The following is a 25,924-nucleotide window of genomic DNA, read 5'->3' on the forward strand; positions in this document are numbered from 1 at the left end:
CCTTGCCCTGAGCTCTCTTAGGAGGCTGACTCACTTGGTGTCCCAGGTACCATGAGCTGGAAGAAATGGAGTCAGGAAAGCAATGAGGAACCTTTAGGGGAGTTCCACAGTAATGGAAAGAAGAGAGAGCACCTGCTGAAGAGGCGGTTTCCTGCTCTGAGGTTCTTCTCTGAACCTGTTAAATGGAAAAAGTAAGCGATCAGGTTGGGAGTAGAGAAGGGGGAGGAATGGAGGGAAGAGTGGGTATGGCATCTTTCTATAATGTATGGAATTCTGCACAGTTTACAATACACTTTTCAAAGGGGTTTCTCATCAAGTGTACTCCATTTGATTCTTATGGCAGTGCTATAGGATAAGATGGGTATTTATAAGCATACCTCTTTTCCCTGTGGGGAAACTGAGGCCCAAGAAACAGGAGAAACATGGATGACTTCCTCAAAGTCACTGGAGGCAGCAGGATCTCATGCAAGAGGGTTGTGACTCTCGTAGCCTGACTTGGACAGCTAGGTAGCCCTGGGAAAGTTAGAGAAACACAGAACCTAAAATTTGGAAAATTCCTTGTAGGCTTGTATAACCCAACCTCTATCTGATCAAGAACCTTTCACAATATACGGGAATGATCACTTAGCTCCCTTTGAAGGCTTCAGTGAAAGCAATAAAATGGCCCCAAAGACAGTCTGTTCCATCATTGCTTAGTTCAACTTAACCTTTTTTTATTAACGGCCTATACTGTGTGCTAGATGCTGGGGAATCAAGGGAAAAAATGGGAACAGTCCTTGCCTTCAAGGAGATCACACCAAACCGTAAGAATGCAACATGCAGAAAGATAAATGAAGAGGGTAATTCAAACAATACTAGGGAGTGGGTGATATTTACTTGTTTTGGATAAGTCTAATTGATTTTTTTCTCTAAGCCTGTTCCCTCATTTGGGGTGGAGAGAGGGTTGTATTGTTTGGGGTTTTTTGAATGGAGAAAATACTTGTATTACCTACTTCACAGTGTTGTTGTGGGGAAAGTGCTTTGCAAACATTAAAGTGACATGAGATGTCATATTAATGACCATAACCCTTATTCCAACTATCCCTCTTACAACCCTAGGTGATGCTGCAGGGGAAGGTGAACACTCCTCCCCCAACCCCCCTGCCCACCAACAACCCCAAGAAAAATAAAGAAAAAGTATCTTTGATTTGCATTCCGGATCCACCAGTTTTTTATCTGGAGATTGTCCTGATGATCTTAAGAGAAGAATGGAAATAGAAGGGAAGAAGAATATATTAAGGGGGCAAAAAGGAAGGAAAGTTAGGGGGAAATAATTCACAAAATCCAGGTGTGTGAGTAGACATCTATACAAAGATTAGAGGGTGGTGGAGGGATTGGCTGACATTTCTTTGGTAAAAGAAGAGAATACTTTCACACACACACAGTTGGATACAAAAATACATCTAATTCAACAGATAAATGGAAGACGGGGGAAGGATAGTAGTTTAGTAGTAGTGGTAGTAGTAGTGGTAGTGGTAGGGTAGTGGTAGGGTAGTTTAAGGAAGGAATTAATCTTTTTTTAGGTTATATAGTAGAATCATGTTGAACATATTTCCTCAGTCATGTTGTGAAAGAAACATCAGAACAAAAGGGGAAAATTACAAGAAAGAAAAAAAACAAAAAAATAACCAAAAAAGTTAAAATAGTATGCATTAATCTACATTCAGACTCCACAGCTCTTTCTCTGGATGCAGATAGCATTTTCCATCATGAGTCTTTTGGAATTGTATTGGATCATTGTATTGCTGAGAAGATATAAGCCTATCACAGTTATCCTATGTTGCCGTTATTGTGTACAATGTTCTCCTGATTCTGCTCACTTCATTCAGCATCAGTTCATGTCTGTCTTTCCAGGTTTTTCTGAAATCTACCTGTTCATCATGTCTTATAGCACAATAGTAAAGGAAAGAATTAATCTTAAGCAAAATATATTGTTAAGGATGTGCAAATATATCTATGCCTCTTTTTTTGAGATTGTGAAGAATGAGAATATGAGAGGAATGCCCATCAATAAGGTAATGACTGAACAAGTTATGTACATATGGTAGAATGTTATTATGCTATAAGAAATTATGAAGGAGATGGTTTTAGAAAAACCTGGAAGGACATGAATTGATGCATAGGGAAGTGAACAGAATGAGAACAATTTACACAGTGACAGTACTATGATAAAGACTTGAGAACTTAAAGACTTGACTTAAAAACTTTAAAAGAATCAGCAACTGTGATAAACACCAACAAGGATTCCAAAGGACTAATGATTAATAATAATGGTAATGATAATATGCTACCCACATGTTGGTAGAGGTGAAGGACTCAAAGTGCAGAACAACATATTTTCTTTGGACATGGTCACTGTGAAAATGTGGTTTGCTTGACCACACATGTAACAGTGGCTTTGTTTTTCTTTAATTCTCAATTTGTGGATAGGGATAGGAGGTTGAGGTGGGATGGAGTGAAGATGGATTGTTGCTGATTTTTCAAAAGATATAATTAAAAGAAAAAGTAAAAAAAGAGAGTTGGAATTAAGTGACTTTTAGTTCTCTCCATAGAGTGTGTTCATGCATGACAAGCAAGGGAAATGGTTATGAGCGAAAGTTGTGTCTTGGGTAAGTTATTTACCTTCCCCAAACACATTTCTAACATCTATAAAATGAAGAGATTTCTAGCTCTATGATCCTATGATGTCTTCTGAGGGTCCTCACATCTCTAGCTCCATGATCCTGTGTAAGTGTGCAAGTGAGCTGTGTGCAATGGAAAGGGTTGGAGATGAGAAAATAGGTGAGACCTGAAGAAGAATCGGATCACGGAGTTTAAATGTCAAAAACTGAACTACGTGTTCCCTCCCCCTACTGTAAGATGGTTATTGATTCCTTCATAGATGGAAATCTCCAGCCTTGGGATCAGCTCCCTCTCTTCCTTCCAGCCCTCTGGAGAAAGGTGACCCTCGAGAGGAAGGTGAAATTCAGTGTCTTCATGGGACAAGCTCTAAAGAAGCCCTATTTCCCCAAGAAGGAGGCACTTGGCAGGGTATGCCCTTGAGAAGTACGTGTCCCCGGTGTGAGATTGTGAGTTGCAGGCAATGTGACACCCTGCACTCTGAACGAGACTTTATTGCTCACAGTGTCCTGGAGCACTATGACCAGGCTGGGAGCCAGGGAGCTGGCCAACTGCACAGGGGTTATCAGAGGAGGAAGTGGAATTGATGGTGGGAATCCCATCCACAAAACTGACAAGTGAGTGAAATTGTCTTTATTCGTTTCTGTCTATTTGTCCTTTTGCCATTTTCAATAGTTTGGTCTACTCTTCCCCCATCCTTTTCTCATCCAGCCTACTTTGCTCAGAAAAAATCTAATGATTAATTATGCTGATGTTAGTTAGGACTTAGCCAGTTGACTTTCCAGAGGGGGTTGCTGGTATTTGCATTTAGCAAAAGTTGTTTTAATCTAAAGGAATACATATCTAATGGTAGAATTTTAGGCAGTAGGACAAGCGATTTAAGTTTATGGGTAGCTAGAGCCTCCCTGAAGACTCTCTGACTAGGTAGGAAATCACCTATTCGTAAGGGTCAGTCATGCCCACATATAAATCCCTGTAGCTTCCAATTTATTCCAATGCCACATTCTTCCAAGGGATCTTGTATTTTAGGAAGATTAACCTAGCTGGGTTGCTGGCCAACTATCCATTAACATGCTATTGGCATATGCTTAACGTGACATGCTGTTCACACTTTATTCTGGTCACATAGGTGGCAAATATCCCTTACCTAATAGGTTTCAATCTAAAAGAACTGAATGCTCTTCTTAGTAATCACAAAATATCTGGGCAAGTAGCTACGGAAGGTATTCCCTCCATTTTACATAGAAGGATATTTAGCTCATAGAAGTTGTGATTTGGTCACATACTTATTCAGTAGCAGAGCTGAAATAGATATTTGGCTTCCTGACTCCTAGTAGAGTTCTTTAAAAATAAAGTGTGGGGGGGGGGGCGCAGCTAGGTGGCACAGAGGATAAAGCACAGGCCCTGGATTCAGGAGGACCTGAGTTAAAATCCAGCTTCAGACACTTGACACCTACTAGCTGTGTGACCCTGGGCAAGTCACTTAACCCTCACTGCCTCACAAAAATAAATAAATGAATGAAATAAAAATAAAAGGCTATTCCCAATCACTAATACAATATATACACACACATCTGTGTGTGTGTATATAAACACATTGTGAACTTATTAGGTGGCTTTTGTTTTAAATATTAAATTTAACATTGTAGTACCAAAAATGCCTTGCTCATGTATCCCTTTTCTCTATGTCCTTTTTTTTTTTTTTTGCGGGGCAATGGGGGTTTAGTGACTTGCCCAGGGTCACACAGCTAGTAAGTGTCAAGTGTCTGAGGCTGGATTTGAACTCAGGTACTCCTGAATCCAGGGCCGGTGCTTTATCCACTGTGCCACCTAGAGGCCCCCTCTCTATGTCCTTTTTAAAAAAGTTTAATTTTTGTTAAATGCCTTTAAAATGCACCACAATGACTTGTAATGCCTAAAGCCCAAGTCCTGATTGATTATTTATGTGGGTTATGAGTAGCAATGAGTGCTTCTTATTCTAGAGTCTCTGATCAATGAAGGAACCTTCCTATTCTCTGGACCCCAAACCCTTTTCTTTCCTATGTAATTTCCCTATTGGGTAACCATGAATGCTACAGACAACACAAAGAAGGTATTTTAAAATCAGATTCCTTACTCAGTGGATTGTGTTTTTAATTTCTTAGAAAATACTAAAACTTAGAGGAAGTGTAGTGTTAATGGGAAGAATTTTCATTCACATGGATGAAAAAAACTGAAGAGGTTTTTAAAAATGAGAAAATCAGCATGTTCAATTGATAGCACAGGATAATAAGCTCATTTAAAAAAAAAAAGTATCACCGAAGAGTATCTTATCAGAAATGAGAGGAAAGCTGTTTCTGCAGTTAGTCCCATGTTTTTTTTCTTCTGTTCTTTGTACTTATGCCCAAGGGGATGAGGTATATATAGATAACATATGTTTGATCCAAAGTCTGCATCCAAACTTGTTCTGAGTAGCTTCTTCAGGTTTATTATGGCCCACTATACAAAGGGCTTCCCATAGAATAGCACATATCATTTTGACATTAGACAGGATAACTAGCTATTAGGATGATCTCTTATCATTAATGAGTATGATTTTTCAGACTTTGGTTTCTTTTATACACACACATAAGTAGACCCAAGGAAGAAGAATCAGAAAACTATCGCACAAAAGGGTCAGAATAAATTTCCAGTGAACTAGTTGTCTCCAATAAATAGAAATGTAAAATTCCTTGATGGAACGATTTCATTTTTATCTTTGCATTTTCAATGCATTGAACAATTCATGGCACATAATGTATGTTTTCTTGAATTAAAGCCCATGGTGGGTGGGGGGGAAGAGAATAATAAGGTTCTCAAAAGGCAATATAACTGTGTCTATTCCTACTCCTTACATAGGTAGCGGGAAATGATGAAGGGTAGTTATCAGTGTGTTGAGTATATGATAGTGGTTTCTGGTCCCAAAGGTCCTATCCAGCAAGAGTAAAATTTCCCAAATTCTCAAAGATTACAAAGATGGATGACAAAAGGCATAGGACAAATATCTTTCACTTCAAAGGATCCCATCTTCGGATACTACTTGGGAGTGTAGTCTAGATGTGGCATGGGTAGGTGTAAAAGGTGCTCTCTGTTCTAGGAAGCTTTTAGTATGAGCCCAGGTAGAATCTCTTGGGTGAAAGAGGTTACCCGGTGTGATTTCTGCTGAGACAAACACATTTCCTTAGGGTTCACCCAGTGACTGAGGCTGCTCTAAGAGTGAGATGAACACAAAGGCACTTAAACTTACAGACCTCCACTGAGGCCTGCAGAAGAGTGTCATCTTTACATTTGGTCCCTCTCTTCCACTTCTCTCTCAAACTAAGAAATGGAGAAAAGAGCCAAGATGGAAAGTGAGAGTCTTGCCAACTCTGTCATTTCTGAAATAGCACCCATCTATCTTTTTTTGTTTTGTTATGTTTTGCGGGACAATGGGGGTTAAGTGAATTGCCCAGGGTCACACAGCTAGTAAGTGCCAAGTGTCTGAGGCAGGATTTGAACTTGTGTCCTCCTGAATCCAGGGCCAGTGCTTTATCCACTACACCACCTAGCCACCCCCCCCCCCTTTTAAAAATTCAAGATCTAATCACTTTTTTAAAAAATTTAATTTATTTATTGTAGGGCAATGAGGGTCAAGTGACTTGCCCAGGGTCACACAGCTAATAAGTGTCAAGTGTCTGAGGATGGATTTGAACTCAGGACCGCCTGAATCCAGGGCTGGTGCTCTATCCACTGCACCACCTAGCTGACCCCCTAGCACCCATCTATCTTAACCTTCACCCTGGCAATGCTGGCTCTGGGGAATGGGTCAGACATACAAGGCAATGCAGATTTCATTATATTTTGACTTGTCCACTGATTGGTTTGGACCCCCTAAAAAGACAATGAATCTGGTCTATGAATAAAAGAAGACAATTTTTAATCAAATTTCAATGGAAAACATGTTTAGTTGAATGGTAAACATATCTTTTGTTAATTTCCTTCTTTTGTGGAATGAGAGTGACCAGTGTTGTTTGGAGAACAGGCAGCAGCTTGGGTAGATCTGTTGGTGCTTACTGAAGCACACGTTTTACACGCTCAAACCAGTAGTTCCTATTGCACATATCAAAACTGCTCTCCACTGAGCACCCTAAAAATCTGGTACCTCAGCATATAACTTTTTTAAAAGTCCAATTTATTACACAACTACTAAAAGCTGAACACATATATTCTGCAAAAAAAAAATCATGTTAGAAGTTTTAATAAATACAGTAAGAACAGGTCTGAGACTGTTCATTGGCATTTTTAAAAAATACTGAATTTCAGGTTGGGAATTTATTTCATAAATAGTTTCCTTGTCTGTTGTTGCCTTTATTTTTTTGGTACAATTGCTCAAGTATCATCCCCCATGTAGCTCACCCTTCCATACAAACACAGTACATAAATCCTGGTCAACATATGCTTCATTAGGGAAGTAGTTGGAAGAACTGGATGAGGCAGTTAGTTACCAGAAAGGAATGTGGAGAAAAAAAGCCCTGCTTTTGAAAGAAATAAAAAAGAAAAAGAATTAAAAAAAAAAAAACAGAAAACCAAGGCTGAAGAAAACCAAAGGCAACATATCTGAAATACTCCAGTTATACACACACACACACACACACACACACACACACACACACACACACTGCACACTCTTGTGTGCAAACACATGTATATATACATATATTTGCCACACCATTAGATTTTCAGCAAGTCCTGATGGAATGATACTATGGTATAGAAACATGAACAAGAAAAATCAACAGGTTTCCACAGGTTTGATTAAAAAAAAATACATCATAATCTTTAGTTTGCACAAAGACACCCTTCTTTTGAAGTCCCATTCTGAACATCCCATATTGGTGGGTTGTTTGGCTGAGTTAGAATACTTTGTCACAACACAGAAAAGGAATATTTACATCACTGCTTAAAAGTACCAAACTTTTTAAAAGAAGAAAACATCTAGTAGCTTTCTGCGTGCAAAGTCAGCAAGAAGTGATTATCCATGATGTTGGTAGATTTTGTGTTGGGTTGTTGTCAATCAGTCAGAAGTGGAGTGCAATCATCAAGGATCATTCAGGTTAAGTTGGGTATTTTTTTTTTCTTTTAAAACTTGGTGTTCCAGGATATTGTTCCCTTTTTAATCAACACTTGTTGTCAGGGCAGTGTTCAGTTTAGTGCAAATCCAAAATGAAAGCCAAACTAAACAAACCAAATCAGGCCAGTAACGACAGCAAGAGAACAACAAAACACGTGGGAAGGAAAGCTGGTGCTTGTTAAGACCGATAGTCCTTCCTCATGGTGTGTGCCATCCAGTTCACTTTGGTAGTCCAACTCTCCCTGAGCGCCTCATCAAATTTCTGCTTAAACTGCTTCAGTGCTTCTTCATCACTCTTTCCCAAGGCCAAAGAGTCCTAACAACCAAAAATAAATCAGTAAGTGAATGGATGCATGCATGCATGAATGAACAAGTAAACAAATAAATACATACTGACTTAATCCAAACCAGGAAATTGTGTACATACATGGTCAATTCAATTCAATTCACCTCCTATGAGCATGGCAAGCAGCACTGTGAAAGGAACTATTAAAGTTTAAAACTGTACCAAGACTTTTGGGACACCCTATAAAGTCTGAAGGCTCTGCTGTCATGGAACATGTCACCTAGTAGCTCTTTCCAAAAGAGTTTGTACAAATAAGTTCCTTAAAGCCCAGTTTTCCCACAAATGCTTCATTAATTTAGCAATGTAACATTAATAATTCTTATAAGTAATATTTGAGGGACATAACAACAACAAATGTATGGTAAGTTGGAAGCTGTAGGGACCAATCTTTAATTGGGGAGTGTTAGCTAAGCAGCTCGCTGCAATATTGGGGTAAGGAAGGAGACTGGGCTTTAAGGAACTTATTTGTACAAACTCTTTTGGAAAGAGCTACTAGGTGACATGTTCCATGACAGCAGAGCCTTCAGACTTTATAGGGTGTCCCAAAAGTCTTGGTACAGTTTTAAACTTTAATAGTTCCTTTCACAGTGCTGCTTGCCATGCTCATAGGAGGTGAATTGAATTGAATTGGCAGTATGGTCAGGTGTACTTGAGAGTTGTGAGGGCTCTGAAATAGAAGGCTGATGTGGACATGAATCCGTGGTATATCCTGGCTTTTTCCCTTCCTTGTGTCTAGGTTTCTTGTACCTCTACAGAGGCCCTTGGTTCAAGTGGTTCTCAGGAAATATGTTTCATGTTTCTCTTCTCAAGAGCCCCTAGAATGTGTTATGCCAAAGGATGATTCTGTGGCAGTAGCAGCAGGGTGGAAATAGATTCTGTAGTTGTCAATGGAAGAACAAATACCTTCACATTCTTGTGCATATCTGAAGCATTCATGGCTGTTGAGATTGCTCTTTGCCCAGAAGTTGTGCCTCAGAAAGCTTATGAAGGCAGGGGTAGCTTCTAACTAATTTAAGATTAGGGTCAATGGAGAGAAGGGGGCTAAGCTTTTAAATTATTTACCTGTTTCTAAAAATATTCCAATAACTACAAGTTCTCTGACTTTTTGGAATGACAAGATTTTTCTAGTCTAAATTTTTAAGCACATTATCTTCCCCACAAGAGGGCTTGTGGGGTCTTGAAATTTTAAATAATTTCCTCATTGCTTCTATCAATATTTTAATTTAAAAGGAAATTTCAATCAATACCTGACATCCATTCAAACAAAAAGGATTTATTAAATGCCTACTACGTCCAGGGAACAACATAATAAAATTGCTGCCTTCTAGTAGCTTGCATTCTACTGGTGATAGTCAACATCTACACAGAAAAGAAAGTACAATATAATTTACAGAGGGACAGAGTGCAATCACTCATGGGAAGAGGAAGATTTTTCTTGTAAAAGGTGGCAACGCTGATGAGTTTTGAAAGAAGCTCAGCAGTGTCAGTAGTGTAGTGAGGGTAGTGGGGAGTGTTCAGGCAAGCAGGAAAGCCTGTGCAAAGAACCTATGACGGGTATGGAAGAGCGGTTTGGCAATCTGAAAATAGGCCAGCCTGGTTGGAACAATGTGTCAAGGGCAGCTGGAAAGGAAGTCTGGGAAGGAAGGCTGGAAGGCAATCTGTGAAGTGCTTTAGATGTTACTCTGACGAATTTGTATTTTATCTCAGAGGTAATAGGTGATTTTGCCTCATAATTTGCAATATCTTGGAAATAATAGTAATAATATGACACAGGTAATTGTAGCTAATGTTAAGACTGCATTCCAAGTAGTCTAGTAAACTTATACCTTCAAGACAAGAGGAACTTAAGTAAAGTTTTGATACCTAAGTGTATAATGTAGCCTCTTCCAAGTCACTTGAGGGAATACAAAATCGTTCCAGAAGTGTAAAGTTTTAACAAATGTCATAAAATTACTTTCTTTTTTTTTAGAGCTTATTTTGATTTTTTTTCACCTCCAAATTCTCTCCCTCCCTTCCCTCTATTCCCTCCATTGTAAAGGCAAGAAAAAAAAAAAGAACTGCTAAAAATATGTATAGACATGTAAAACCAGTGCCTACACTAGCAATATTGCAAGGGGGAATAAGGCAAGAAACAAAAGAAAATATGCTTCAATCTGCTCTGTAAGTCCATCAGTTCTTTATCTGCATGTAGACAGCACGTTTCACCATGAGTCTTTTGTAATTACGTTTAGTCATTGTGTTGTTCAGCATTACTAAGTCTTTCAAAGTTGATCATGTGTAGAATATTGTTTTTACTGTATAAATTGTTCTGATTCTGCTCATTTCATTTTGCATCTGTTTATAAGTCTCCCTAGGTTTTTCTAGAACCATCTCCTTTATCATTTCTTATAGCATAGTAGTATTTCATCACATTCAAACACCATGACTTGTTACAACCATTCCCCCAAGAGATGGGCAGCCTTCAGAATTGCAGATCCTTTGCTACCACATAAAGAGTATTTTTTTGTACATACATGTGGGCCTTTTTGGCCCATGTGTGCTTTCTTTGATCCCTCTGAGTACAGACCTGGTAGTGGTATTTTGGGGTCAAAGGATATGTATAGTTTGTTAGCTTCTGGGAGATAGCAAAATGTTTCTTTTTCTTCCTTCTTCTTCTTTTTTTTTTTTTGCTGGGGTAATGAGGGTTAAGTGACTTGCCCAGAGTCATATAGCTAGTAAGTGTCAAGTGTCTGAGGCCACATTTGAACCAGGACTGGTGCTTTATCCACTGCGCCACCTAGCTGCCCCCAGCAAAATGTTTCTGAAAGGCCACTCCTTACCTCCCAAACACATATAGTACTTCCCACCTTGGGATATTTGGCAATTAGCTACTACAACAGATGTCTAGTCAAGATTTAGGAATGGGGGCAGTTAGGTGGTGCAGTGGATAAAGCATCAGCCTTGGATTCAGGAGGACTTGAGTTCAAATGCAGCCTCAGACACTTGACACTCACTAGCTATGTGACCCTGGGAAAATCACTTAATCCTTATTGCATTCCCCCCCCTCACCCCCACCCCCCAAAAAGATTTAGGAATGGAATTCTGCATATACCACAAAGTTAAGTTCTTACCTTAAGATACTGTATATCCTTGACTGAGGTGAGTTCAGGAAGCCCTGCAGTCAACATCAGGGCAAAAAGAGTGATAAAGAGATTCCCGTGCCTTCGTAAAATCAGGTAAGCATCTTCACAACATTGACGGAATCTTCAGGTAGCATAGCAATTCACATGGGGGTGATAAAGGAAAGAGAGAGAGAGGGAGAGAAAGAGAGATCATGTTTCAGAAAAGAACACTGATGGATTCTTGCTTTTCTAATACCCTATAAACTACTATGTTATACTTTCATTAGAAACTTTCACTTCTATTAATGAAAAAAATCTACTCAACTACCAGTTAAAGTCTAATGACCACATATGCGCTTACATGTTTGTTTTTTTCCCCTAAACTGAATTTTTAAGTGGCCTGAGTTGAAATCCAGCTTCAGACACCTAGTAACTATGTAACCTTGGGCAAATCATTTAACTTGGTTGTCTCAGTTTCCTCAACTGTAAAATGGGGAAAATAATAGCACTTACCTTCCAGGATCAAATGATGACCAAGTGGAATAATATTTGTAAAATGCTAAGCACAGTGTAAGGCACATTGAATGTACTTTATAATTGCAAGCTGTTATTATTACTAATGATAACAGACATTACAGTGAGTATAGCTGAATTAGACTGAGGTGGATAGTAATACTTTTAAGGATTATTTTCAAGTACACTTGGTTTCTTTACCTGCTTAAGGCTTCTGCATGCTGTTATGTACAGCATTAATTTGTAATTAATAAGAATAAGTCTTGTCAGCTGTATAATGTATATACTTAATATACGTACAGTATATATAGAGCCAATTCGATGTGTTGGGTATATATGTGTTTAATTATTCAGTGTCATTTAAACCAATGGGAATTATTGGCTTTGATTTAAGACAAGCAGGATAAACTGATCCCAATAAAAGAGTGTATAAGTTCTACTATCTTTCTCACAAATTTGCCAAAGCCTTGTCTTTTCTTACTTTTACTTTATTTTTCCTATAAATTTAATTATCTGTAAACACAATAGCACTGCAGAATGAATATGAAACCTGTGGACTTCTATTTCACAAGGAGTGGTTTTTTAAAAAGTGCTTATTAAATTTAACACAGTAGGAACAAAATACCTGTGTGTGTCCCTTTCTGAACTTTTGTATTCTGTGTATTCGTAAATGTTTAATTCATGATCCTTTTTTGCATCACTATCATTATCCATTATGTCAACCTCTAGAACAAAGTCAAGTTTGCAATGCTCTGATCTTCCCCAAGTGATATAGACTTTGATTCAGTATTTTTAATTGTATTTTATTACAAAAATAAGTAACTTTACCAAAAACACTAAGAACTTTTAAAAATTGCATTATTGTTTCAGTTTATTATGAATGGCTTTTGATAGGTTTTTTACATTTATAATGCTCAAGAGGACAAAAGAAGCTGCTTTTTACTTTATACCACTATAGATACCTTAATTTATAAAGTCAATTCTGTAAAATATAAATAGAAGCAGAGGTATATTCAGGCGACTTTTCTTTCCTTGTGGTTTACAGTGAACACTGGCCATCTTCTTAAGTTAAACTAATTAGTCTGATGTTTATCATTAGATGAATCATAGAACAATACTGGATCTTAGAAATTATCCAGTTTACGCAATTCATTTTATAGATGAAGCTATTGGGACACAGAGAAATGCAATTCTAGATGATCCTAGACAAGCTACAAACATCTAAGCTAAGACTTTAAGTTCTGGGCTTAAGGAATTGAATGGAAAAACTATATTCATTCACTTTCAGGGAAATGGATATAAAAGATAACCTTTTCCCCAAATAGAAACTTTGAATAGGAAATGCTAAATCCAGCTGGCCAGATGAGAAAGTGTTAGACATATTTAACCTTGAAATCAGGGCCACACTCACCGGCCAAACTTTTCTGTGTTTCCTGTTTTTCCTTGCTGAATGACATGAATGAAATCATAGGTAAGAATGAAAGGCACTCGTTCCCGTTTAATGCCAAATTTAGACTTGAAGTTTCCAAGAATGTGTCCAAAATCGATGTGGAAGAGCTAGGAAAACAAACAGAATTTCATTTTCCCAGCCACTGAACTGTATCTTGCTCATGTGCTTCCAAGAGAAAGACAAATCTCTCAGAAGTCACAGACCTATGATGTGAGCCTTATTCTTTTCATAAAGCTCAGTCCATGAAAGGGGGTTTCTTTTTCCTTGGGAAGGGAGTTTTCTTTGAACATTTCTATGTTTTGTAAAAGAAACCCCTAGATTCTCAAGAGCAATACACACAACAACAACAATATGCATATAGTAGGAGGGAAAAGTATATTTTTAGTAAGAAGGCAATTCGTTTCTAGCTCTTAAGAAGCAATGCTAACTAAAATAAAGGCTGTGTTTCACTAGGGAGAACAATGATTGTTGAATTCTTCAGAGACAGAAGACATTTATATCACTCCAAGGCTTGTTTCATCTACGTGAATACATGGCTCAGTCAGAATAGATGTATTAGAAGTTTTAAGGTTCTACAGGCTCATACTTTGCCTAGGGGAAATTAAAACAGGCCAATTTAATTTTTTTTTGGGGGGGGGGAAGGGGAAGGGCAATGAGGGTTAAGTGACTTGCCCAGGGTCATAAGTATTTAATTTCAATAAAGTTTTTTCCCTTTCTGGTGAAGCCCTGAACCATTTTTATATCTCAGGAAATATGCTGGGAGCAGGGAATTTAAGAACAGTGAAAATGATACAATACACAATAATTTGTGTACAAACATGAGTCACAGTGATTCACACCTGAGAAAAATTTCACATGGAAAGAAAGATAATGAAAATAATGAACAACCTGGCCTAAATCTTTGTTCTCAATGAAGAACACAATGCTGAGATGTTCCACACCAGGATTTCTCAAAGTAAAGATCGGAACTCTTAAGAAGTCAAGGGAGCATTGGAAAGGGAAGCAATAGGGGCTGATTATGGGTCAACTCACACATCTCAGCACTGCCCTCTTCTTCCTGCTCAGACCTCATTAGTACCCCCAGTGCACGCTGACTTTGTGTCCCATTACTTCTTAAAGAATCAACTCATTCCCTGCCATTATTTCTCTTCACTTTTATCCTGACTCAATCAATGCAGATCTATAATAATTTTAAACTCCCATAACATAAATGGGAAGACCCAGGGAATTTTAATTAAAATGTCTCACTGACAATGGTAGACATGAACAGAAATCATGGTAGGCATAAGGCATATAGGCATAGATATGTGATGGAGGGAGTTTTACCTGAGAGAAGCTTTTGAATGAAAACCTAAGGCTAAGAGTTGGTCAATTTGTCTAGAATTTCTTTAAGGAATTGTGTAATACATTCCATAAGGAATGGTGACATATCATCATAGCAATAACTGTGTATTGGGGTTTTCACTGAAAGACAACAGATAGCAACTTACCTGTCCAGTCTTCCTGACCATGATATTGTCACTATGTCTATCACCAATCCCTAAGACATAAGAAGCTACACAGTAGCCAGCACAAGAGAGAGTGAACTCTTCAATGGCTCGATCTAAATCATCCCTGAAACAAGTCAACAAGAAACAAAAGATATATTTAGGCCACTTATGTTATGTAGTGTTAATTTAATTTAACAACAGTTAGTGTCTAACACATACTGTGAAAGTTGCAGATAATACAAAGAGGAAACTGGATTCAGAAGCTCAGGAAGAAAGACAAATATATAAATAACTATAACATCTGAGTTAGACTTTGAAGGAAGAGAAAGATTTGAACAGATCAAAGATGGAAGAAGAGCACATAATTCATTACAAGCATATGAAGTTTGGTCTTCTTGACCATATGGCCGGTATCTCACAGTATAAGCAAAGGCATCGAGAATGGAGGATAGGAATAAGTGCAGCTGTAATGTAGAGGATATGAAAGCAAATATTATCAAATAAGAATAGAAAAAAAAGTATAGACATATTTCAAATGGTCTTCAATGCCAGGTTTAGTATTTTGTACTTTATGTAGTCAGCAATAGGACACCACGTAGAATCATACGTTGAGGGTATAGTGTAAAGGATATATTAGAGCAGGGAGATGGGCATGTGTCAGGAGGTGCTACCAATAGTGCAGCTGATATGTATGGAATCTAGTTTAAGTTACTATCAATGGAAGTAAAAGAAAGGAATAGATATGAAAACTATTACATAGGTAAGATTGATAGTTTTTGGCAACTATTTGGAGGTAAGAGAGGTAAGGCTCAACGAGTGGTTCATATTGGGGTAAAACAATTTACATAAGAGATGCACAGAAAAGACAAATGACAAATGCAGGAGTGGATGTGGAAAAATGGAGACACTTATGCATCGTTGGTAGAGTTGTGAACTGTTCTAACCATTTTGGAGAACAATTTGGAACTGTGTCCATAGGGCTATATTTGTGCACATCCTTTGACCCAGAAATACCACTACTAGGTCTGTATCTCCCCCAAAAGGGAAAAGGACCTATGTGCACAAAAACATTTATAGTAGCTCTTTTTTGTGTTGGTAAAAAATAAAAAAATTGAGGGGATGCCCATAACATGTGAAATGACTGAAAAAGTTACAGCATATGATTGTGATGGAATACTGTTGTGCTATAAGAAATGATGAGGTAAATGGTTTCAGTAAAAGTTAGGAAGACTTATTGTTGTTTGTTTTTCATTCTTGAAAAGAATCATGACATTAGGAGGTGATGTCATGTCTTGCAGTGGATTGGATTTAAATGATGGAGGGCTGTGCAAAGTCACCAACCTCATTCTCTCCTCCAGAGCCATCTGGGTCCAGTGGCAATATAAAGATCAGAACCACTGGAGATGGCCCTGGATGTTCTAAGACAATTTGGGTTAAGTAACTTGCACAGGGTCACACAACTAGAGTGTCAAGTGTCTGAGGTCGGATTTGAACTCACATTTTCCTGAATCCAGGGCCAGTGCTTTATCCACTGTACCACCTAGCTGCCCGCCAAAAGCATTCTTTTTTTCACTTTGCTTGCTTTTTTTGGGGGGGTGGGGGGGTGGGGTGGGGGGGGATTTGCAATGTACCTAATGTGGAAATATGTTTTGGATGACTTCATATATATAATGAATATCATACTGCTTGCCTTCTCAATGATTAGAGGAGGGGATAGAAGAAAGGGGGAGAATTTGGAACTCAAAATTCTTTTAAAAAATGAACTTTATAAATAAATAGATATGGGCAGCTAGGTGGTGCAGTGGATAGAGCACTGGCCCTGGAGTCAGGAGTACCTGAGTTCAAATCCGGCCTAAGACACTTGACACTTACTAGCTGTGTGACCCTGAGCAAGTCACTTAACACCCTCATTGCCCCACCAAAAAAAAAAAAAAATAGAAGCATTAAAAGATAATGAACAAAAACCAAAAAACCTCAAAAAGAAAATGAATAGGAGGGCAGCTAGGTGGTACAGTGGGTAAAGCACTGGCCCTGGATTCAGGAGGACCTGAGTTCAAATCTGACCTCAGACACTTGACACTTACTAGCTGTGTGACCCTGGGCAAGTCATTTAATGCCCATAGCCCCATAAAAACAAAAACAAAACAAAACAAAACAAAAAGATAATGAATAATTCTGTAACTAACTGATGCTATTCCTATGGGGAATTATATATATTTTCAGAAATAGGCACTTGTGCCCTAAACCTAATGAAAAGATAAATATATGGTAAAGATAGGTTTTGCTTAATTAGTAAACTTGTAGAGATAGGAGTACATCTTTTGTAAATTTTTAATCAACATGGAAATTAGGCTCTAAATCCTTAAGTAATAAATACTATAGTTCTATAGTCTTATATAATTCACAAACGAAAAGGCATTCATCCATTTCCTAAGGCCATCCCTTCCACTTCTGGTTCACTCTCTTACAAAATTTTACCAAACCTAACTTTTGCCTCCTTACAATATCCACAGTGATAAATTTTCTTCAGTGGTTACTGACAAAGCTGTTTTGAAAACATGATGATAATCAGAAAAAAAGTTAGTTTACTAACCCAGAATTGTATTCTTTAAGCCAATTTAGAAGAGCATCTTTATTGAAGGCAGCTGTAGCAGCAACATTACTACTATTTAGCTGAATATCGGCAATTGTTTCAGATGTACTAACAACTTCAATTAGGCCAGAGCGGTCTCCTGTTGCTAAACAACCATACGGCAACATTCTAAAGGAAAAAAAAAAACAAAACACATTTATATATTATTAGGAAACAACAAGAAGTCGTACATGTATTCAAATAACTTATTTTTAATAAAATTTTTATTTTTTAGTTTCCCCTTAATAATATAAAACCCAAACATATTGGTTATATCCTCCCCTAACCTACATTTATGATATTAGTGTCACAAGAAAAATTAGAATAGTTTTACTTTTTGTTAAGAAGTAATGCCCTGGGGCAGCTAAGTGGGGCAGCTAAGTGGCGCAGTGGATGAAGCACCGGCCCTGGATTCAGGACCGGCCTCAGACACTTACTGGCCGTGTGGCCCTGGACAAGTCACTTGACCCCAATGATGATGATGATGATGGAGGAGGAGGAGGAGGAGGAGGAGGAGGAGAAGGAGGAGAAGAAGGAGGAGAAGAAGGAGGAGGAGGAGAAGAAGGAGAAGAAGAAGAAGAAGGAGGAGAAGAAGGAGAAGAAGAAGAAGGAGAAGAAGAAGGAGAAGGAGGAGAAGAAGGAGAAGAAGAAGGAGAAGGAGGAGAAGAAGGAGAAGTAGTAGTAGTAATGCCCTTACTGGCTGTGTGACCCCGGGCAAGTCACTTAACCCCAACTGCCTCACTAAAAAAAAAAAAATAATAATAATAAAAAAGTAATGCCCTACTATATCAGATTCCTTGCTGTCTTGGAGAGGGGAAGGGGGAGAAAAATCTGAAACTAGAAATCTTATAAAAACAAATGTTGAAAACTATCTCTACATGTAACTGGAAAATAAAACATTTATATGGGGCAAAATAAATAAATAAATAAATAAATAAATGGGGGGGGGAGAAGTAATGCCCTTAGGAAGGCAATAGGTGGAGCTATTTACTGGAATTTCCTTTATATGCTAAACAAGACTTATTATAAACCCTTAACTGATTCACCTGCTATCCAAGTAAAGCTTTACATTAGATGATCTTTGCAGGCAAAAAGCAGAATATTGGCTAATAGAACATATAAGGGGGAAATCTAAGAGATTGAGAGAGCCATACTATTTTTGATTTAATTACTTCTTTAAACAAAAAATTGCAATCCATATTGAAAAAATGCAACTCATTTTCTAAATGTTCTAAAGTCAGAACCAGATCAGCCATAAGAAGCTTTGTAAAAAAGGAACTTTTATTGCTCTAACAAAAATAAATGGTCCATATTTCTATGATTATCTAAATCTAAAAACCAGCAAAGGCTTATATATGTCACTGAGCTCAAAAGATTGTTACTTCACTCCAAAGCAGAGCCCTCCACTATGTACTTCCAGCAGACTCTGCTCTCCTTGAATGTAGCCCCCTCTCGTCATCTCTAACACTCATGTCCTGCTGGGGACATGATTATTTCTTTTCTTCCCCACTATGCCCTCACTTATGCATTCAAAGGCCAGGTTCTCCCAAACTAAGGAACTCCTTTCCGTGCCTTAGAGGATAACACAAGTTTCAGTGACTGAAAAGAACCAATCATCGAGTATCTTATGGTGATGATAGAAATACTTATTTAAAGCAGTATAAATACGATTGATATACCTCTGGCAAAGGAATACACATACCTCCTCCCTCTTCCTATTCCCCCTTCTTCCCCCTACCCCCTACCAATTCCCCAATCTGGAGACAGGGTAAAGAAGATGTCCTTCTTTCCATTCAGTTTTAGCCATAATTCCTGGTCAGATCATACTTGAGGTTTTTTAGTTTTCTAGGATCTACATTTAAGATAGAACACTGATAAGCTGGAGAGCGTCTAAGAGAACAACCAAGATAGAGTGCCTTAAAATCATGCAATATAAAGATAAGTTTTAAAAAGCAGGGGTGTTAATCTGGAAAAGACCTAACAGGGGGACATTATAATTTTTTTTGAAGTATCTGAAGGGTTATCATGCTTAAGATGCATTAGTTTTATTCTCTTTGGTTCTAAAGATCAGAAAGAGGTGAATATGGACTTGGTATGAAGTAAAGTTTCCTAAGAATGAGAACTGTACCCAAAACCAGAGCAGGCTGCTTCAAGAGGTAGTGGGTTCCCCCCTTTACTAGAGGTCTTTCGACATCTGAAAGATGTGTTAGGGAGGGTACTCTTGTTCAGGTATGGGTTGAAATAGAGAGCCCCCTAAGATTCCTTCCAAGTCTAAGAATTGGTGATTCAGATGCTTGGAGACTTGAAATAGGAAAAGACATTTCAAAAATCTTTTTTAGCAAACTTGAATTTTATTGTTTTAAAAACACTTGATTTTAGTACTAGATGTTTAGGACCCATACCACCAAAAGTACTTCCAGGATATGACACAAGATACCTCAAGACAGTTAAGGCATGAGATTAAGGTGTTTTTTTTTTGTTTTGTTTTTTTAAATGAGGCAATTGGGGTTAAGTGACTTGCCCAGGGCCACACAGCTAGTAAGTGTTAAGTGTCTGAGGCCAGACTTGAACTCAGGTACTCCTGACTCCAGGGCCAGTGCTCTATCCACTGCACCACCTAGCTGCCCTGATATTAAATTTTAATAATTATAGTATCCAGTCTTCTAAGCTAGAACCTTTAGATTCTTCTTCAGTGAATCTGTCATTAATGTTTAGTGTTTCTTCTTTTAATTTAATCTTTTTTATCTATTCCTTCCTCTTCATTTCCCCTGCCATGATCGTTCAGGTCCACTTCGCTTTGTACCTTCCTCTCTACAACACTCTTCTAGACAGTCCCCATCTACTTTCTTTTCTAAGCAAACCTGTGATGCCTCTCTCAGAAGACAATGATTTCATCAGATCACTACTCTATTCAATAACCTCCAATGAAAATCAAATTCTTTTGCTTGGCTCCATTCTACCTAACCATTCTTGTATTCTCCCATTGAATGAATACCCTCTGATTAGTTAAGTAAGCCTCCTCATTCCCCTACTCCTGGCCCTGTCCTATAGATATACACTGTATCCCAGGAAAATAATAGTTAAGTAAAATAATATAACCTATTAATTTGCATTTGGGTTATTCTGACAAAATGCACTAAAATGTTCATTACATGATATATTATGGTGGGGTTTAACTTTATTGGGAAAGGAAATTGGGTATGGTAATGTTATCTGAGTTTTCCCTTATTCTGGTTTCTATGCCTTTGCTTTTCTTGACTCTTCCCAACTACTGTAAATGCTATTCATCCTTCCAATATCAGCATCCCCACTTCCTCCATGAAATCTTTCCTGGCTGCTCCATACTGATCTCTTACTCGTTTTAATTTATTGTCCATAAAGGTTGCTTTGGCATTTTTGTATTTGTTACACGATAGCATTGCTAGAATACTTCTCAAGTGTCTCATCTTCTTAACTCTACTGTAAATTCCTTGAGAGCAGGCATCGTGTTTTATGGTTCTCTTGTTTTCTACACGGGGCCTAGTAGTATTGAGTAATAATAATTGCTCAATAAATAATGGTTAAATTTGTTTTTGTTTTTGAGGGGCAATTGGGGTTAAGTGACTTGCCCAGGGTCACACAGCTAGTAAGTGTTAAGTGTCTGAGGCCAGATTTGAACTCAGGTACCCCTGAATCCAGGGCCAGTGCTCTATCCACTGCGCCATCTAGCTGCCCCAATAATGGTTAAATTTAAGACAAACAGTTGCAACAAAATTTCTGCTTGAAAAAAAAATCACATCAGGAAAAAAATGTTCCTGACAAGTTACTAGTCAGTTAAGTAAAGAAAACACCTAAGGATACACACACACACACACACATTATATATATATATATATATATCCCACTTAGTATAGGGCAGTTTATGATGGTTTGATTAGGAATATGCGTAGGATTCAGGAATAATGCTAAGAAAGAGCCAGGAGATTACATGAAAGTATGAACTTTGCCTCCCAAAATTATGAAAATCCCTACCTCTTCTTTAATTCCTCTAGATCTAAATTTCCTGTTTTTAAATGGGAATAACAGTTTGTTCTAGGTTTGTGGCATAGCTTTGTTCTGGATCACATAGCAAACTTATGAATCATTTTAAAACACCTAATAATCAAATTATTCATCTAAATTCAAATCTGAGTTTCATGGAACTCAATCAAGAATTAGATTTCTGTAAAATAAAATATACTTTGAATCAATCCTTTACTATAAGAAGTCATGATATTATTCATAGCAAAATGTTATTTATCCTTGAGAATAACATACCAGTAAAAAGAGGGAATACTTCCAACAATGCTCTCATATATATTACTAAGGAAAAAAGAGCTCAAAGCCAAGATACACTCCTCAGAAAGTTAAGGGCACCGTAGCTTAAGAAAATGTCTGACTCCTTTGATTGAAGTGAGCCCAATGTGAATACTAAGAAAAAAGAAATTGATCTCAGGCTACCTGGATAGCCTCATGACCCAACATGAAGGTCAGTAAAAATGGATTTACATTTTGCTATAGGAAGAGAACTTAATGCATGTTTTCTTAGTCAAAATGGAGGCCAAAAAAAAAAGGATCTAAGCTAGAGCCTGAATGAGGTCATTAGGTCGACTAATTGTTGTCTATTTTTTGTTTCAAGTGGGGAAAACCTCAATTCCCCTGATTATGAGATGCTGGAGCAGCCAGATGCTTCTTTTATATTCCTTCCCCCAAAGTCCCCTCTCCCACCCCAACACATAATAGTAATCCAATAAACACTTGTGAAGGTCAATGCTACAAGTAAGGGTTATTCCATTCCTTTTCTAAATATACATTTGGTGGCTACTTTTTCATTAAAAAATTTTTTTTCTCTGTATCAGTTAATGGAGAACAACTGTGGTATACATCAATTTTCCCAGTACTTCATTATGTTTATATACAAAGGTAATAAAAATTAAACTCTATATAATATAAAGTCACTACTGGCTATGCTCATTGTGACATGACATATGTGAGACAAGTGGTGCCAGGTCAAAGTGCACTTTGGCTCCCTTTCCTAGTCTCTTGCTCCATCGTAGCAAACTGGGCACAAGTCCAACAGTGTCCTTGCAAAAGCAAGCAGTGATGGAAGCTCCTCAGCCCCTTGAGGACTCAATGCTTATAAACAGAAGGGGGTTGGGGGCCATGCACATCCTTATCAGAAAAATACTTTGGCAGAAATCAGATTGGGGACAAATTCTTGGTGTCCTGTTCCTCTCCCCGGAAGCACCAAAAGCAAGCCTGGACAATGTAATTTGCATTTCTACCTTTTTACCGTGCTGGCATTACATCACCTTTGGCCTAAGGAATAATTCACTCTTTAGCTCTAACAAACTAATTAAAAAATTTGAAAAGCACAAGAGAAGCACAGTAGGAGATAGTAGAAAGAGCATGGACTCAGAAGCCCCAGGTAGGAGGCCAAGCTCTGCCACTCCCTAGTGATGGGATATTAGCTAAAGTTTTTAGCCTAGTGGAACCTCTGTTTGCTAATCTATAAAGCAGTCATCACTTGCACTCCCAACCTCAGATAAGATTAGCAATTATCCAATGAGAAACTGTATTGTGAAAATGCTTTGTAACCACTAATAGACATGTCATCTGTTTTTATTGTATTGTACTCTAGGAAAGAATATCAACCATGTATCAGCACAATGAATGACAAGCAAGAAATCTGAATTCCAGGTTTATCTCTGTCAAATGGATCAAAGAAGAAAAAGTACTTAAACTAACTGAAACCCAGAAAGACCAAAGAATAAAACTGCTTTATCAAATTTTCACTGTTTTATACCTTTGCCTACAATTAACTAATGTGACCATTAAACTGCCCTTTCAAAAAGGGGAGGAAAGTCCATTTCTGCAGGTCTAATTCTATCTTTTTTTTTTTTGCAGGTCAATGAGGGTTAAGTGACTTGCCCAGGGTCACACAGCTAGCGTCAGGTGTCTGAGGCTGGATTTGAACTCAGGTCCTCCTGAATCCAAGGCCAGTGCTTTATCCACTGCACCACCCAGCTGCCCCCTGCAGGTCTTATTCTAAAAGATTACAGTAAGGTATAGTTTTATTAAATCATGTAGTGAGTTCATGTATATTACTTATTATCACATAGCCAACACGGACTGTGATATAATCGAAAAACACTGAACTTAGAGTCAACTAGTTTGACTACTTGAGTTTTAGGGGTTTATAGAGAGGGAAAAAAGTAAAATGGTAAGTGGATAGAGCACCGGCCCTGGAGTCAGGAGGAACTGAGTTCAAATCCGGCCTTAAACACTTGACACTTACTAGCTGTGTGATCCTGGGCAAGTCATTTAACCTCAACTGCCTCACCATAATAATAATAAAATAAAATGGTAAATAAATAGAAATATAAAACTTCAATAAATACAACTAAACAAAAATATCCTCAAGTAATTCTATTATGAGCTTTTCTCTTCCTGAAAGGAGAAGTTTATGTAAGGTAAAGGTAGAGATGCTCAAGGCCTGGAACGGGAAAAATCAAGACTATTGCTACAACTTAAATATTCCCATATTGTACTATCAAAGCCACTTTCAAGTTTTCAACTCTCATGATCTGACAATGATATGCAGGATGGTGGTTCCTAGACACTGGACACTCCAAAATATTAATAAACTCTGTTGTTATTTCTTAAATTAACAACAAGAAAACAAACCGATTTTTTTCTCCCTCCTCTCTCTTCTCCTTTAATTGGAGAAAAAAAGAAAAGAAAAATTGCTTTTAACAAATATGCAGAGTCAAGCAAAATAAATTCCTGCATTAGCCAGGTATCTGATGATTTTACTAACAGAACCTTGGCAGTTTTAGAAAACTTGGTGTATGCAAGAGAAAAATCAAACTGAAGGGTGGAATAAAGCTTCCCTCGCTCTCCATGAAGTAAAAATTGCATTTTCATAAGCACTTTGTCTAGGGAAAAAGCCCTAATGGCAGATAAATGAAAAAGGAGGAATATAGATTGGGCCAAGAAACGGATTCATTACGATTTCTTACCGGAGATCCAATCCAGCCTCTTTCCAAAGTAAATCCATCAATCGCAGCATTTGGAGTGTCAACATATCTTGTCGTAGATCTAAAGGAAAAGGTTGCTTTATTTGTGTTTTTGATCTACTGTGCTTAGTAATTATTAAAAGGTGGCAGCAAAATGAGTTTGAGAATAGGGGGAAAGAATTTATCAGTTACAAAGGATCACAGTAATAGTACAAAACACAAATGTTATATAGCATATTAGTCTATATTGCATCTGCCACTTCTTGCCTTTGTGACACCAGGCAACTCAATATCCCCTTTTAGAAGTTATAAAATTAAGAAGTTAAATTATATGTAAAGTCTCTGTTATAGCACGATTCCAAAACCAGCTAGTTAGTTGGAAGGCCCTCATGTGTCTTTCCATCATAAGGACATTTGAGATTATTCATTCAATTATTAAAAATTTACTGAGCACCAAATATTTGATAGGTATTAGTATTACTTCTCTCTTTTTTTTTGCGGGGCAATGGGGGTTAAGTGACTTGCCCAGGGTCACCCAGCTAGTAAGTGTTAAGTGTCTGAGGCTGGATTTTGAACTCAGGTACTCCTGAATCCAGGGCTGGTGCTTTAGCCACTGCGCCACCTAGCTGCCCCATTAGTATTCCTTCTTAATACAATATGTAATGTAATTTCCCCCCCTGCATGCTTGCTTTAAAAGTTGCATCAGAAGGTCTTAAAAGCCATGTTTCACACAGGAGTTGAGGTTTAACCACTCTTGTATTAGCTAATTTGTTTATCAACATGCCCAAAAATATTTTTTGGATAATGGAGATAAATGTAGCTGGATATTTAAACTAAGGTTTCTAAGCATTATTAAATAAATAGGTAAATATCTTGAATATCCTTTATTAGTGTGACTATCTTAGAAGTCTTAAAAACAAAACAAAACAGTTATACACTTTTGCATGCTTAAAAATGTGGTAATTGGGGGCAGCTAAGTGGCACAGCGGATAAAGCACCAACACTGGATTCAGGAGGACCTGAGTTCAAATCCTGCCTCAGACATTTGACACTTACTAGCTGTGTGACCTTGGGCAAGTCACTTAACCCTCACTGCCCTGAAAAAAAAAAACAACCCAAAACAAAACAAAATGTGGTAATTAAAAAAAAAATAAGAATCCAAAAAATTCCTCCATCTTGTTTCACTCCACAAACAAATACCTGAATAGACACATGATCCATGTGCCAAAAGATGAAAATATGCAATGACTTACAAACCTAAAGGAACTAAAAAAAATTGGGACTTACCATCCCCATTTTTGAAAATGACACCCACTGTATCTCCTCCGAATACCTTGTTGTTGTATACTATCCTCAGAGGCTTCATTTTAGAATCCATGTATTTGCATTTCTCAACACTAATAAAAGACAACATTAAGAAAATTCAACTTTACAGAAATGGTAATATTTTACATGAGTTATAGGGTTCAAACAGCCCAGGCAACTGTTCACCCTGGTTAAGCAGAAAATCAGAACTCAAGACATGGAGATAGACCATTCTACCTGAGCAAAAATGTTTCTACAAGAACT

At 37.7% G+C, this 25,924-nt stretch overlaps 1 protein-coding gene across 3 annotated transcripts in view; it reads right to left on the reverse strand.

Annotated features, from left to right (window-relative positions):
* Positions 1-6,569: 6,569 nt before the first annotated feature.
* PIK3CB (phosphatidylinositol-4,5-bisphosphate 3-kinase catalytic subunit beta) overlaps positions 6,570-25,924 on the reverse strand; it is a 190,902-nt gene continuing 171,547 nt past the window's right edge. For all 3 annotated transcript variants that reach the window (XM_043996524.1, XM_043996526.1, XM_043996527.1), the window contains 7 exons: positions 25,643-25,752; positions 24,359-24,437; positions 17,280-17,447; positions 14,687-14,810; positions 13,158-13,303; positions 11,243-11,375; positions 6,570-8,102 (listed from right to left, as the gene is read on the reverse strand). In XM_043996524.1, the coding sequence (XP_043852459.1) occupies positions 7,965-8,102; positions 11,243-11,375; positions 13,158-13,303; positions 14,687-14,810; positions 17,280-17,447; positions 24,359-24,437; positions 25,643-25,752 (898 nt within the window). In that variant the 3' untranslated portion in view covers positions 6,570-7,964. The remainder of the gene's footprint in view (positions 8,103-11,242; positions 11,376-13,157; positions 13,304-14,686; positions 14,811-17,279; positions 17,448-24,358; positions 24,438-25,642; positions 25,753-25,924) is intronic.

This window comes from Dromiciops gliroides, chromosome 3 (genome assembly GCF_019393635.1).
Source record: "Dromiciops gliroides isolate mDroGli1 chromosome 3, mDroGli1.pri, whole genome shotgun sequence".
Taxonomy (NCBI): Eukaryota; Metazoa; Chordata; class Mammalia; order Microbiotheria; family Microbiotheriidae; genus Dromiciops; species Dromiciops gliroides.